At 35.7% G+C, this 15,502-nt stretch overlaps 1 protein-coding gene across 4 annotated transcripts in view; it reads right to left on the bottom strand.

The window, feature by feature from the left end:
- oca2 (oculocutaneous albinism II) overlaps positions 1 to 15,502 on the bottom strand; it is a 105,327-nt gene that overhangs the window by 23,271 nt on the left and 66,554 nt on the right. For all 4 annotated transcript variants that reach the window (XM_051111682.1, XM_051111683.1, XM_051111685.1 and 1 more), the window contains exons 20-23: positions 12,288 to 12,415; positions 10,585 to 10,644; positions 7,508 to 7,612; positions 1,363 to 1,456 (exon numbers count right to left, since the gene is read on the bottom strand). In XM_051111682.1, the coding sequence (XP_050967639.1) occupies positions 1,363 to 1,456; positions 7,508 to 7,612; positions 10,585 to 10,644; positions 12,288 to 12,415 (387 nt within the window). The remainder of the gene's footprint in view (positions 1 to 1,362; positions 1,457 to 7,507; positions 7,613 to 10,584; positions 10,645 to 12,287; positions 12,416 to 15,502) is intronic.

Here is a 15,502-nt window from a genome sequence, read left to right as displayed (position 1 = left end):
TTAAATAGCACTATATGTCTTCTACAAACACAGCACTGTACAAAAACGGATCTTTATAAATGAATATTAGAATTGATTTGCTGCCTATGTGCACAGCAGATTTTTGTTATGCTGATTGCAATTTAAAGTTCTCCACTGTGCAATCACTTCTGTTAGAGTACCAGCAATGAAATGACCTTCAGTGCTAAATTGAAGAGGTGATTTAGCAAGGGTTTTTCTTTTGTAGCACCTGCTTTGGTAATGCATGGCACGAAGAGGGACTTCTGTCCCAACTCAAATCACAGGCATGATAGCTTTTTGATGAAGGACAGAGGTCATCACTTCATCAATAGCATGTCTAGAAAAATTTACTCTTGAGCATCTAGACGTGTTCTTCAATTTATTGTCCCACCTCTGATCCAAGTGGCTTCATCAGTTGTACAATTTAATCTCACTCCATGCCTCAATCTCATAAGACTTGCAAAACTAGGATGAAACCTGCTAGTGTGACATGTCAGAAGTTTCTGTTTTAGACTGTTGTCAGATCATTTACCATTCTTGCATGTCACATGGACATTTTAACAATGTCCTTACTACCTTTCTGGACCTTGAACGTGGTATTTGCCTTGCTGTCTATGCAGGGTCAGAAAGCTCTCGAAATTCATCAAAAAAATATCTTAATTTGTGTTCTGAAGATGCATGAAACTCTAACGGGTTTTGAACAAAATGAAGGTGAGTAATTACCGACAGAATATTTGGGTGAACTATCCCTTTAATGAATAAATGTAACAATTTAAAGAAGTTGTTTGGCCTTTAAAAGTTGTTTGGCCTTGTAAAAGAATGGTTTTTATATGAAATGTTCACATCTTGAAAAGTGTCAGCGTGACAACAAAACCAGAAGCCTGCCTTAGCATTCCACGGATCGATACTAGAGCTAACACATCTCTTTTGATTAGGCCGTAGGACTGCCACATGTCTCTCTCCGTGTCCTTAGATCCAAACAGGCAATGAGGCATTTTCTGACAGCCTTGTAAGCACACTACATTCCTAAATGTAGAGCGATCTATTGTGCACTGTGGTGCTTTCAAAGCCAGTGAAGAACAAGTTAGTGGCATTGAAACCCTATAGCTCATTTAAAGGTTTGACACAGTGTAATAAAAAGAGACCATTTCTGAATTACTAGTTATATATCACTGATACATTTAGGTGAAGTAATTACTTCTTCGCTTCTATCGAAGGTCGTTTGCGATTCAAATGGAACGCTTCAAAGGCATAGCATGCATTGCAGTTCATCAATCCACTTGAACCAAGGTTGCTGTAATGGCATGTTTGTTTCAGAAAACACGTGAACATAATATATAATATAGGCAAAATGTAACTGACCTCCAAGGCAAGCTCCCATAGCCAAGGCAAAAATAAGAGGCTTGACTGGTAGGTTGACATCAGCATCTTGACTGAGGTTTATAAGCACAGGAATCTGTGAAAAAAATGAAAAACACATCATAACACACAAATTAAGCCATGCCTATTACAAACAATCATACGTCAAGAACCAAACATGGATGTCAGGGTCGCGAAGAGTGTTATATTCAATAATTCTGACAGCCGTCCAACCTATTAGCAGATTGAGTCATTTTCTTCTGCTCCACGAGTCAAGAACAAGAAAATCAATAGTTGATGACATTACATTCCTTTTCCATATTTCTCTATCTTTGCACAGACACAGAGCACGAATAAACAGCAAATGAAAATCTCATGATCCAAGCATAACCGCTTTGGCTCAGGAATGAAATCTACATGGATATAAACATGACAAAAACACTCCACAATAACTATGGCCATCAGTACTTAGCATGAAAAGGCGAGAAGCAGAGAATGCATCCCTGTGGCGACAACAACAAACATGCATGCATCTGTTTCTCAAGGCATATACGCATTCGATCTTCCCACCAGTGTGGTGTAATTTAAAGATTGTATATTTGCTGAAAATGTCTTCTGCCTCGGAGATTTCTGTGTGTAGCCACTTGTCCGCTACACGCTGGCCTCCCAGCTAACATCGGCTTCAGCTGCAATCGACCTGAATAAATTACACAGCACAACTGTGATTACATTTTCTACTACATTTGCCATCCGGTTCATTCAGCTGTGGCAACGCCAGCGTGGATGGGAGGGCACCAGGAGCCAAAGCAACCGTATACTTGTGCTGACAAGAAAATAGCAGTTTTAGGCTTGCAGTGGAGCGCAAATAGCACATTTTTAATCTGCGTGGAAAATCCTAACTTGACACAGGTGGCATGGAAACAGTTTTACAGATATCACACATGGTCTCTGTAATCATAACTCATGTTAGTATATTTATTAAAACGACTGTTTGATAATTAATGTGGATTAAACATTTTTAATTATGTTGTCTACACATTAACAGCTACACTGTAACAAGTTATATAGGGACATTTCTTCTTTTACAAAGGTATGGTAATAAGGATTATTAATTTGAAGATTTTACAAAAACTAACTATTATCACACTTATTACATGAATTCTTACCCACAAAACACCTAAAATGGAAAAATATTTGTCATACATTAAATATGTACATCACCATTCAATCATTTTTGAAAGAAATAAACACTTTAATTCAACAAGAATTACCTTTCATTGATCAAAAGTGACAGTCAAGACTTTTACATTATTACCAATAACGTCTATTTTAAACAACTGCTATTCTTTTAAACAAAATACAAAATATTAAGCAGCATAACTATTCTCTTTTCTTTTTTTTTTCATAATTATAGGAAATGTTTCCCGAGCACCAAATCAGAATGTTAAGATTTCTGAACAATCATATGACACTGGACTGGAGTAATGGCTTCTGAAAATTCAGCTTTGCCACCATAGGAATAAATATGCAATGGCACCAAAAAAAAAAATCCAAAATTACGAGATTAAAGTCAAAATAAATAATATTGAGAATAAAGTCTAAATATTTCAAGACTAAAGTCGAAATTATGAGAATAAAGTCAAAATATTTTAGGAATAAAGCTGAAATTATAAGAATAAAGTCTAAATGTTTTGAGAATAAAGTAAAAATTTCAAGAATAAAGTCTAAATATTTCAAGACTAAAGTCGAAATTATGAGAATAAAGTCAAAATATTTTAGGAATAAAGCTGAAATTATAAGAATAAAGTCTAAATGTTTTGAGAATAAAGTAAAAATTTCAAGAATAAAGTCGAAATATTTCAAGAATAAAGTCGAAATATTTCAAGAATAAAGTCGAAATGTTTTAAGAATAAAGCCAAAATTACAAGATTAACGTCGAAATATTTCAGAATCAGAATCAGCTTTATTGCCAGGTACATACGAGACACAAAGAATAAAAAGAATAATATACAAATATACCAAACAGACAATGTACAAAATAGCAAAAACGCAATATACAAAATAGACAATTTTGTATGTACAGGTATGTTATGTGCATTTCGAGACTAAATTTGAAATTATGAGAATAAAATAAAAATATTTCAAGAATAAACTAGAAATTACAAATTGAAAATTACTAAACTAGAAATTAGTGTTAAAAAACTGTTTTGAGAATAAAGTCGAAATTTCGAGAATAAAGTCAAAATGTTTCAATAATAAAGTAGAAATTACAAGAAGGAAGTTGAAATGTTTTGAGAATAAAATCGAAATTATGATAATTAAATCGTAGCAATTAAAGTCACAATACTCTGAGAGTATAGCCTGCGCATGCAAATGGCCCAGATTGGGAGCACCAGGGGAAGTTGCCAGGCCACCGGAATTTATTTGAATATATGTGGAATTATTAGCAGAAATCATACCATGTGTTATACTTCCAGGGACAGTATGCTTGGAAATAATATGTCACGATTTTGATTGCATGCATTAGGCCTATTTGTAGTGCACCAGCCACCCAATAACAGCAATAGGCTTTCTGTTTTTGGTACCCCATCTAGGGCTCCTTAAAATAAAACATCAATTGTGGTTTAAAGATTTACCACATAGACAGGTTAAGAACAGTCAATAATGCTCATGTTATATGATCACCTTCATTAAATCCCACAAGCACTTTGATCCAGTTTACTTATTGCAATTACAGAACAATCCTTGGCAATTCACCCAACAAATGGCCAGGGACAGAAAGGAGATCTACAAACATGGTGAGGGAGAGCAGGGATATGTCTGCAGCTATGTATATGTCATATATAATCCCCTACAGATGAGACCAGGGACAGAAGTAAACACCTCTGTATTGATCTTCAGATCAGATGTTTAATGCTCCATGTGAATGTCAGTGATTGTGTAATGTTTGCAAAATGTATAGAACACACTGACTCTGATACATGAACCTAAACGTGGTGAGCACATGATGGCCAATTTAAAATTGCTTTATGCATGGTAGGATACGGATTCAATACTTCAAGCAATTTAAATGTCCAACCATAGAAGCTTGCTGTTTAGACCAGTTTGAATTCTGGTATATTTTACTTAGGTGGTCTTTCTAATGAAGGTTGGTCACCAAATAAGGCTTGATGGTTAAGCTAGTTATGAGGTCCGATGAGAACACCAGCTTAGCAGCATTCAGACCACTTTTCAAGACGGCAGTTAAAAATAACTGAACACATGCTGATTTTTGTTGTTAGTAGAGTCAAAAACAGGCACATTCTGTGCTCTACAGAAATGAAGTGTGTGTCTAACGGCATGGTCTTTTTAGTCCAGCTTCAGATTGTGAGAGGGCACTGCTGAGAAGTATTTTCTGTATTTATTCAGTGACGGGTCCTGTAAAATCAATGCGATCCATTACCACCACAGGTGTACGCTGAGCTCAAGTACATTTCACCCTGTTTATCTCTCATTTTTGACAGAATGAGTGAAAGAGAAAGACAGTGAGCAGGAATAAGACAAAACAAGACAGAGTTGCAAGTCCCAGTGGTTAAATAGTCATCCAAAAAACGACTAGTCACACAGAGTGAGATCTTAAAGTGCCCCGTTATGCCATTTTTCAGGTTCATAATATTTTTTGGGAGTCTCCTACAATAGGTTTACATGCATGCAAGGTCAAAAAACACTTCCTGAAATATGCATTTAATATTACCTCATATTCCAATCATTCTCAAACGATTAGTTAGCTTACTCTGCTCTGATTGGTCAGATGGTCCTCTTATGATTGGTCTACCACATACAGCGCGTGTCAGAAACAAAACACCCACACTGTAAAAATCAATTTGTTGAGTCAACTTAAAATAATGTGTTACCCGGCTGCGTTAAAGTTCAGTCAACTCAAAAAGGTTTTGTCAGCTTAAAATGTTAAGATGTGCTAAGTGGCATATTTGAGTTGATTCAACTTAACAAACTGGGTAACAAGTTCAGCTTTTAAATTTAACAAACCAAATTTTTTGTTTAGTCAACAAAAAATAAATAAGTTGACACTTAGTACAACTTAACATTTCAAGTTGACTGAACTTAAAATTTGTCCGCAGTTCGCAGATTGGTGGGAATTATACAAATGTGTTACATCATAGCATGTAGCCATCACGGAAGTTGGAATTGGACAAATGACTCGTTTAGGCTGCACAATTTTTTCTTTTGGGAGACAATAACTTTATATATCGTGCACTTTCGGCTTTCCAGCTTTGGAAATTGTTCACATTCACATAAACCTGCATTACACACTGCATGGCATAATATGGGCACTTTAACACTTCCCAAGAAACATAAACTGTATAATTGGGGGCAGTTTAACTTAATTGCACTGGACTTTCTTACGAGTAATCAACTAGTCATTCACATAACCTAACAACTTGCCTAATCTAACATTAAATGTAGCAATGTAGCTCTGCCCATCCCCAAAAAAGAGGTCAAAATAGACAGATCAAATGAAATGTGTGAAAAAAAGAAGGAAATGAAAAGGCTTTTGAAATGCTAAGTGATTTCTGGAGTGACTTGTCTCTTCATCTGCCCTGCATTCTTCCCTTCTGCTCATTTGGCAGTGAGCGATCGGCAGCACAGCTCTGTCTGTTTCGTGCCATGTTCATCATATCAGCTCACAGCACGTGTTCCTTCATGATGCACATGATTCATGCGCTGCTCTGATAGCACAGCATCACTCACTACTGTTTCTCACACGTTTCAGCTGACTATAGAGGATGAGATGCACTATATTCACCTATTTGTCACCAGAATGTTGGCAGCTGACATGATATGGCAAGCAGTGACGGCAGTGTCCTGCAGTGTGACATGCCATACGAAAACTATTAAAGCATATTTATAATTCATTTAAAATCATAAAACAGCTCCAGTCGTCCAGTTAAATATTAAGTAGATAAATTTTGTTAAGAGTACTGGGATATTTCACATTTCTGAGTGTCTATTTACACTAAGTGCAAACAGGCCGACTTGTTGGCAGAGGCTTTTTACACTAACTCCGCCCACCAACGTGTGGTTGGCCTAGTCCACATTATAAAATACACTGGATGAATGACAGCTCCAGAGGAGTAGGTGGTAAAGCATGTAGCGGTAACTTTTCGACTCGAGTTCGAATCCGCCTTTTGCCGAACTTGTATTCTCCCTTTTCACATCATATATCAGATCGGAAAAGCATTTATTTTCAATAAAATGAAGCAAATAATCGAAAAGTGAAAAATATAGTGCCTCACAGGTGTTTATCAGTTAGGGTTAGGAATGGCATTATTGTCCCAAGGCAGCATCCATTTAATCATTGTAATAAAAATGATAATTTACACTCAATACATTATTATTGCACACTGTTTTATAATGTACTACAATACTGAGGTGCAAATATCAGCCACTTGCAATAAGTAGCTAAGAAAATACTGCTATTTTCACATAGTGAAATATATATATATATATATATATATAATTTTGTATTATTGTATTATTTTGCCATTATTATTATTATGCAATATTTTATTGCATCACAATAAATGATTAAAATCCTGAAATACATCACAATAAATATTAAGCAGCATGATTATTTTTAAAATTGGTAATAATAAATGTTTGAGCACCAAATTAGAATATCAGAGGCATGAGTTACATTAAAATATTTTTAAAAAAAAAGAATAAATATGTAGAATAGAATATACATAAATTAAAATATGTAGAAAATAAAGATGTTGTTTTAGAATTGTAATAATATTTCACAAATAAATGCCGAGGGGAGCAAAACAGAATTTTTTCAAAAAAAAAAAAAAGTACAAAAAATCATATCAACTTCTGAATAGTAGAAAAATAAATAGAAAAAGTAGTAAAAAATGTAAAATGATAACATTGATAATATATAACTTTATAGAATCACAAAATTTACCATTAATGTCTTGATGCAACCTTTACATTGTTTAAAAAAAAACAGTACTAAACAGTACTAAAAAAGGTCTCTGAGTACTAAAGATGTCAAACATACTAGAGTGTGATTTAGAACTAGTATTGTTTTCTTTGTGTACAAATGCTTGTAGGTGTGTATGTGTGTGTGTGTGTGTGTGTTCCTTACCATAGTGGCAGTGAAGGGAATGTTGTCTATAAGAGAGGAGGCCAGCGCTGAGACCCACATGACCAAAATGATGGCGATGGCCAACCGCTCATCCTCTGGCACTGCCTGGGAGAGAAGATAACAATAAAATATGTCACAACCAAACACACACACACACACGCACACAACCCCTCTCTCTCTGTCAGTCTCATAAAGGCCTGTAGATGCCAACACAAAGGTGGGAGGCTTTGCAGACAATGTGTTCATGACACAGTCACATTGGATTCATTATTTCACGCTCTGTTGCTTTCATAAACCAAAACACAACACATGTACACAAACAGACTCTCTCACCATATGCCTGTTTTCAATCCAGCTATAACCTATGTGAAAACGCACCGTAGCTTTTTTTTTAGCATGTACGAACGCTTATTAGAACATGGTTTTATTTAAAGTCATTTCCACACTATTACTGTCTTCGGTTTTATATCTACATCGTCAGATTTTGGGGGTCTTGGTGCTGCTGATTGGATTGAATGCATCAGAGCTCCACAGCAGCACCTGTCATGAATAATTACTGTGATTGTAAAAGGCCCACACAACAAACACAAGCTGACGGGTCTATCAGAGTGTGATCGCCAGCCAGGCAGAGCTGGACACTTCCAGGCCTGTGGAAATCTCTGTATTGATGGCCCACACAGGCCCACTATTGGATCAAAGATAACAATAATTTCAGCCAGTCACACTATTTAATGAGGTTCAGTTAACTGATTTACGTTATTTTTTGTTGTTGTTGTTGTTTTTAAGTGTGGAAATGCATACTCCTACAATTATGGTCCATGTAGAAAAAAAAAGAAAAGAGATAAGAGAGAAAAGAGAAAAAATTGTTATATAAAGTCATTATTTTTGTTTTCTTCGCATACAAAAAGAATTCTCATGGACTATTTAACAATGTCCTTAGTACCTTTCTGGGTCTTGAACATGGTAGTTGCTTTGCTGTCTATGCAGGGTCAAAGCTCTCGGATTCCATCAAAAATATTTGTGTTCTGAAGATGAATGGGTTTGGAACAATATGAGGCTGAGTAATTAATGACAGAATTTTCATTTTTGGGTGAACTATCCCTTTAAGTAGTCTGAGAGAGTAGGGATACTGATTCTTTGTCAATTAAGGTGCTTCATGGGAAGAGGGAGGCAATAAAAATTTTTTTTACTTTTTTGTTTATTGGGATTCTCTGATTGGTGGAGATTTCTTTGCAGAATCATGGGTACTGTTTCTCAACAGGAATCCTGTTAAAATGATGCAGGCTGATGGATATATAATATCAATTAACAACCACGTACTGTAGCTCACAGTATAAGTTAGCATTAAAAATCAATGGGATTTTTACTTTCAGAAGCTGCTGCATAATATACAGACTTGGACAAGAGTACAATGTGAATAAAAAAGCTAATTGCAACTTTATATCTAAAAATAATGTGATTTAATATCACAGAAAGTAACTTTGTAACTCACAATGACCTTAAAGTGTCTTGCAAAAGTATTCATACCGCTTCGTTTTTTTTGTTGTTGTTTTTTTCCCCACGTATTTTACACGTATACATGGTTTTATGTTGCAGCCTTATGCTGAACTGCTTTAAAAGACTGTTTTCCTCATCAATCTACACTCCATACATCATAATGACAAAGTACAAAACAGGTTTCTAACAACTTTGCAAATTTATCAGAAATTAAAAACTAAAATGACTCCATTGCATAAGTATTCATACCCTTTTCTGGGACGTTTTAAATTTAGTTCAGGAGCACTAATATCACATATAGATGTTACTACACTTCAAATAGAGTTAAACTGTGGCAAATTCATCTGAATCAGTATGATTTGGAAAGGCACACACCTAAAAGGTCTAACAGCTGAAAATGCGTATCAGAGCAAAAACCAAGCCCTGAGGTCAAAATAACTGCCTGCAGAGCTCAGAAACAGGCTTGTGTCAAGGCACAGATCTGGGGAAGAGTTCAGAAAAAAATTCTGCTGCATTGAAGGTGCACAGAAGCATGTAGCCTTAGAACAACTAGGACTCTTCCTAGAGCTGGCCTCCTGGCCAAACTGAGCAATTGATGGAGAAGGGGCTTGGTTATACTGGTGACCAAAAAGCTGATGGTCATTCTGGTTGACCTCTATGATCATACATGCAGATGGAAGAAATATTACTGCAACACTCCACCAATCCGGTCTTTATGGAGGTGTGGCCAAACTCAATCCTCTTCTCAGTGAAGACACATGAAAACCCACATGAAATCTGCAAAAAAGCACCTAAAGGACCCTTAGACTGTGAGAAACAAGATTCTCTGGTCTGACAAACCTCAATTCCAAGCGTCGCGTTTGAAGGAACCCAAGCACTGCTCATCACCTACAGACTACCATCCCAAACGTAAAGTGTGCTTGTAGCAGCCTCATGCTGTGGGGCTGTTTTTAAGCAGCAGGGACTGAGGGGATGTCTTTGAGTGTCCCACCCAGAGCCTGGGCCTGAACGCAATCAAATATTTCTGGAGAAACCTGAAAATGTGCATCTGCCCCCATACAAGCTTACAGAGCTTCAAAGGTGAAGAGGTAAGGCGAAGAATGGCAGATAATTGCCAAATGCAGATGTGCAAAACTTGTCGCATCACACCCAAAAAGACCTGTAAAGGTGCTTCAACTGAGTACTGCAGTAAGGGTATGAATACTTATGCAATGTACTTATTTCAGTGTTTTATTTTTAACAAATTTGCAAAGTTGTCACAAATAAGTTTTTTGCTTTGTCATTATGGTGTATGGAGTGTATACTAACGTGGGAGAAACATAATTTAAAGCAGTAAAACTCTGCCTTTACTCTGAGGCAGAAACAGACTCAAAATCTGATCACAAGTGGCCACAGGAGACACATCTGTTACATCTGTATCACTTAAGATTTAATACTATTTTTTGGATAGTTTTTGTGCTGACTTCATAACATCTTTCATGAGTCAAGCACCAAAGCAACATAGACAGCCCATGCAAAAATAAATTCCTAGTGAAATCCCCCCAAAGACTGTATCAAATACTTCTGGAGCAAATACTCACTTTTATCAACACTGCTGTCTGTTCCCCGATGTAGTCGATGAGCTGCAGCTGGGCTAGGGCCTTAAAAACACACCAAAGAGAAAATCAAGCCATAGACCAGAAACGAAAACAACAGACATTTAACCTGACAGCGCAGATTTTCCATCTTTTAAACAATGGAAGTGGAATATCAGAATTTATCTATTTTTGTCTCAGTGCTTGTGGTGCACACTGGTATGAGTGATTGTGAATGTTGGCTCTGCTACAGAGGGCAAACAGTTTATCTTGGAGCAGCGTTAAGCTCCCCACTGGGCCCAAGGGGTGGGCTTCCCTGTGTGAATACTGTCCTCCTAACAAAACAAAGGATTAAACCAACGCAAACAGCAAACCCAGCATTTCTGCTGCTGATGTGTTCACTTTCGCCTTACTTAGACTCCCTTACTAAGTCACCCTCTGTCTCCTTCTTTATTTATGAATGTGATAGATAAAAATAAACATAACAATGCACTATTATATACAGTATTAATATTTCATCTTCCATGACAATGCACTTTAAATATTTTGTCCTCTATAGCAATGCACTTTTTCCCCTCGGGTTTGTAAATTAAAAACACAGTAAATTAAGGGGAGAAAATAGACACACATAGATAGATAGATAGATAGATAGATAGATAGATAGATAGATAAACAGATAATAAAATGGATTTTAAAAATGTACATAATACACTATTATATATCTTTTTTCCTTTTTTTACTCTTTATAAACAAATTTATGAATATGAATAAAAAAATCAGCCACACGTACATTAATATAAAATTAATATAATGTTTAATTTATACACTGTAAAAAAAAGTTCAATTTAAAATAATTTGTTACCCCACTGACTTAACATTTTTAGTTTAGTCAACTTGAAATTTAATAAATAAAATAAAATAAAATAAAAATAAGTAAAACACGTGCCAATTAATTCAGTTAATACAAATCTAATATAAATCTTTAAAATTCTATTTAAATTATTATAATTGCTATATTATTTTTTATTATTTTAGAACTTTATCATAAGTCTTAATTTTAAAAATAACAAAAAAATAATACATTTAGGGGGACAAAATAACAAAACTAGATATAGATATTATATAAAATGTATTTAGAAATATACATAATACACTATTATATATATCTTTCATGACAAAGCACTTTAAACATTAAAATACATAAATATAAAATATAAATATATGTCTTCTATAGCAATGCATTTTTATCCTTTTTCACTTTATAAGAGTTTGTAAATAGAAAAAAAACGTAAATTTATATAAAATTAATATAAAATTAAATTGAAATAAAATTAAAATTAGATTCAATAAAAATAAGTAGAACAATAAGTTTCTTACAATAAATTTGCTAATTAATTTAGCGTTTTTTAATCCTATTTTAATTATTAGAATTCCTATATTATTTTTATCATAATTTTATTAAAAAATTTACATTAATTATTAATTTAAATATTTATTTTATTTTATTTTAGCATTTTTGGTTGCATTTAAAAATAACTAAATATTTGAGGGCACGTTTGAGGGATGACAGGCTCCGAACCAGCATCCAAAACACGACATGGGCCGGTGACCCGCTAAACTGATCTTGGTAAACAATGACTAGCCATCACTGTAAGGTAACAGATGACAGAACACTGTGTTATGTGGGTGTTTTTTGAGCATTAGCATACCTCCATAAGCACAAACAGAGCAGCAAAGAACAACAGGGTGGCCCATTCCACTCTGTGAAGTATGATCTCGAAGTCCTGAATGTCAGCCAGCACCAATAACCACAGAGCCCCCAAAATAGCGATCCAACCTAAGGGACAAAACACTACGTCAAGCTGAGATCATTGGAAAACAACCAAGAGCACTGTTCACACAAACATTTATTTCCTGTTGTTGCACGTAAAGGTTTTAAGATAATAGAATCCTGGAAAACAGCCGAGTGGCTGTTAATGCAATGCATCAATCATACGTTATTTCTCTATCTATCTCGCCTTCCAATGACCACAAACACTTTCTCATCAGCCGACCACAGTGGTCCTAAATCTGGTATTCCGCTCACACAAAAAAACATTCAGCAGGAGAGAGACCAAACAGCGGCATTCAATTAGAAACACAGTCCAGCCACCCCACAAACAGACTCATAATCGCTCTGCACATCGATACACTGACACCACAGGTAGTCTGCAACGCCACAATGGACTACGGGCTGTCAGGGCGTAAGAATAATAAGCCTGTTACTGGATAGTCTTCATTAAAGGCTTCTGTGATGTGTCCGACACTGATCTAAGCACCTAAATAACAGTCTAAATAATAAAATGATGGGAATTGCAAATACAACAGAGATAACAAAACATAAAAGTGCCAGTTTCCCTCATAGAGTTCATAGTAATTAAGTCTGCTTTTTTATAAGTCTGAAAAGTCTTTTATGCTCACCAAGGCCACATTTGTTTATAAGTATAAAACACTTATATTGTGAAATATTATTGGAATTTAAAACAAAGGTTTGTTATTTTAATATATTTAAAAATATCATCAGCAATTACTCTAGTCTTCAGTCTTTTTTACTGAATCACTAAAAAAAAAGATTATATATAGATTTTTTCTTCATTTTTATGTGAACATTCCACTCAGATGTTATTGTGATGTCAATGTAAAATATCTCTGGAAAAATGGAGGTAAAACATAAAAGGACATTAGCTGGTGTGAACTCTGTGCATGCTATCAAGAAATATTGCCAAACATTTTATCACTGATTAGGTGATGTACTGTTTCCCAGAAGCCTCTGGGATTAAAAACATACGCAGCATGTCAGGAACAAAATGTACGAGTCACTAAAGTGAGACGGATAATACAGCAGGAAGCGGACCAGCATTATACCGTTCCATCACATGCGGTGGTAGAAGTCCATCATAATGAGTGTGCCATTTAGACATCAAGACTGTGCACAACTAATGCGTCACATCTCAGCCTTTGACCTTTACCATAATAGCCACAGAAAAACAGGCTGTTTTCTGGACCTGCGTATTACATGCAACTTTTTGACGCTGACAGCTTCAGAAAAAAAAAATGTTCCTGCAAATGTTACAACAAATGAACAAAAGCCATTAGCCCAGTTAATGAATGTTTACACACTGAGAGAAACATTTACAAGCAGTAAAATAAGAGTTTGAAACATAAGTGCAGGTAGTAGATTATGTTCTCAAGGTTGTTTTTTACCAGAGCACCATTAAAGGGACATTTATCGTAACATCCGAATAAAATGTTTCCTGAAAATAATATTTCCCAGTACTGTATTTATCATCATTTACCAAAACAAAGCACTGAAAGTGAAAATTTCATTTCTTGTTATTTTGCATTTATTTGTTTGTGCAATATTAATCTTTCTATTGAATATTAATCCTCAGTGTACTCAGAAAACAAATATGAGAGGGTAAGAGGGGAGTGAGATGATGCTCGGTTGGTATAGCATAAAAAATTAGTGTCTGTTGGCCTTGAGTTAAAAGCAGGAACATGTAGTGAGGACTTAGTGAGTTCAGTCTTTGAAGCAGCATGTGTTGAGCAGATGGTCACGTATACCCCACACTATCAAAGCTTTGGGGTTGAAATGACATTTATTTTTCATATAATAACACAGGGCCTTCCTCTGGAGTGCAAAATCAGGTACCAGGTCCTGTGATCATGGGGTTCAGTGGAAAATGAATGAGGGAAAAAAAGAAAATGGGTCACAGGTCTGGGGATAAAATGCTAAATGCAAACAATGACCTGAATAAATAAACTAATTTCATAGAGTTCAAAAAAAGAGAAAAGAGCCTTTGTTGATATTTGGCACAAATTTAGTTGTCACATGATGAAATTTAGTAAAAGTATGTGCCAACATGAAAATGCCCACATCCTTGAAAATGTATTCAAGGTAAAAGCAGGTTTATTAGTATTTTTTTTAACAATAAACAATTGTGCATCCTAATCTGGATCCTAAAGCAAAATCATTTGCCAAGACCAGGGCTTGGGCCCAGAAAAGTGGGGTCATCCAGGCTTAAATTGACGTTAACATAAGACATCGACAAGATGTTGTATTTTGGTTGAAAATGAAAAAATCGGGTTTACGTTAGAACCCAACATCAGATTAGCATCAACCTTCGATGTCAGCCAGACATTCAATTTTGGTTGAAAATGAAAACCGGGTTGACGTCAGAACCCAACGTCAGACTGATGTGAACCTCCAATGTCCACCAGACGTTGCAATTTGACTGAAAATTAAAATTGGGTTGATGTCAGAACTCCATGTCAGATTGACGTCAACCTCCGGCGTCGGCCAGACATTATATTTTGGTTGAAAATGAAAATCATGTTGACATCAGAACCCAACGTCAGATTGACATCAACCTCCAACATTGGACAGACGTTGCATTTTGGACAAAAAAGTAAGCGGGATGACGTCAGAACCCAACGTCAGATTGACATCAACCTCCAACGTTGGACAGACGTTGCATTTTGGACAAAAAAATAAGCGGGTTGACGTCAGAACCCAACGTCAGATTGACGTCAATCTGAGACATTGGACAAAAGTTGCTTTTGGTTGAAAATGAAAATCGACTTGATATCAGAAACCTAACATCAGATTGTGGTCAACATCCGGCATTAGCCAGACGTCGCATTTTTGCTGAAAATGAAGGTTGATGTCAGAACCCAACATCATAATGATGAAAATCTGAGACGACGTAAAGACGTTCCATTTTGGTTGAAAATGAAAATCGGGTTGACGTCACAACCCAACTTCACATTGATGAAGATCTGAGACTTCAGAAAGACGTTGCATTTCGGTTGAAAATGTATACCGGGTTGACATCATAGCCCAATGTCAGATTGATGTCAACCTCCGACGTCAGACAGTCATTGC

This window comes from Labeo rohita, chromosome 6 (genome assembly GCF_022985175.1).
Source record: "Labeo rohita strain BAU-BD-2019 chromosome 6, IGBB_LRoh.1.0, whole genome shotgun sequence".
In the NCBI taxonomy this organism is placed as follows: Eukaryota; Metazoa; Chordata; class Actinopteri; order Cypriniformes; family Cyprinidae; genus Labeo; species Labeo rohita.
This window is presented reverse-complemented; position numbering and strand designations above follow the sequence as displayed.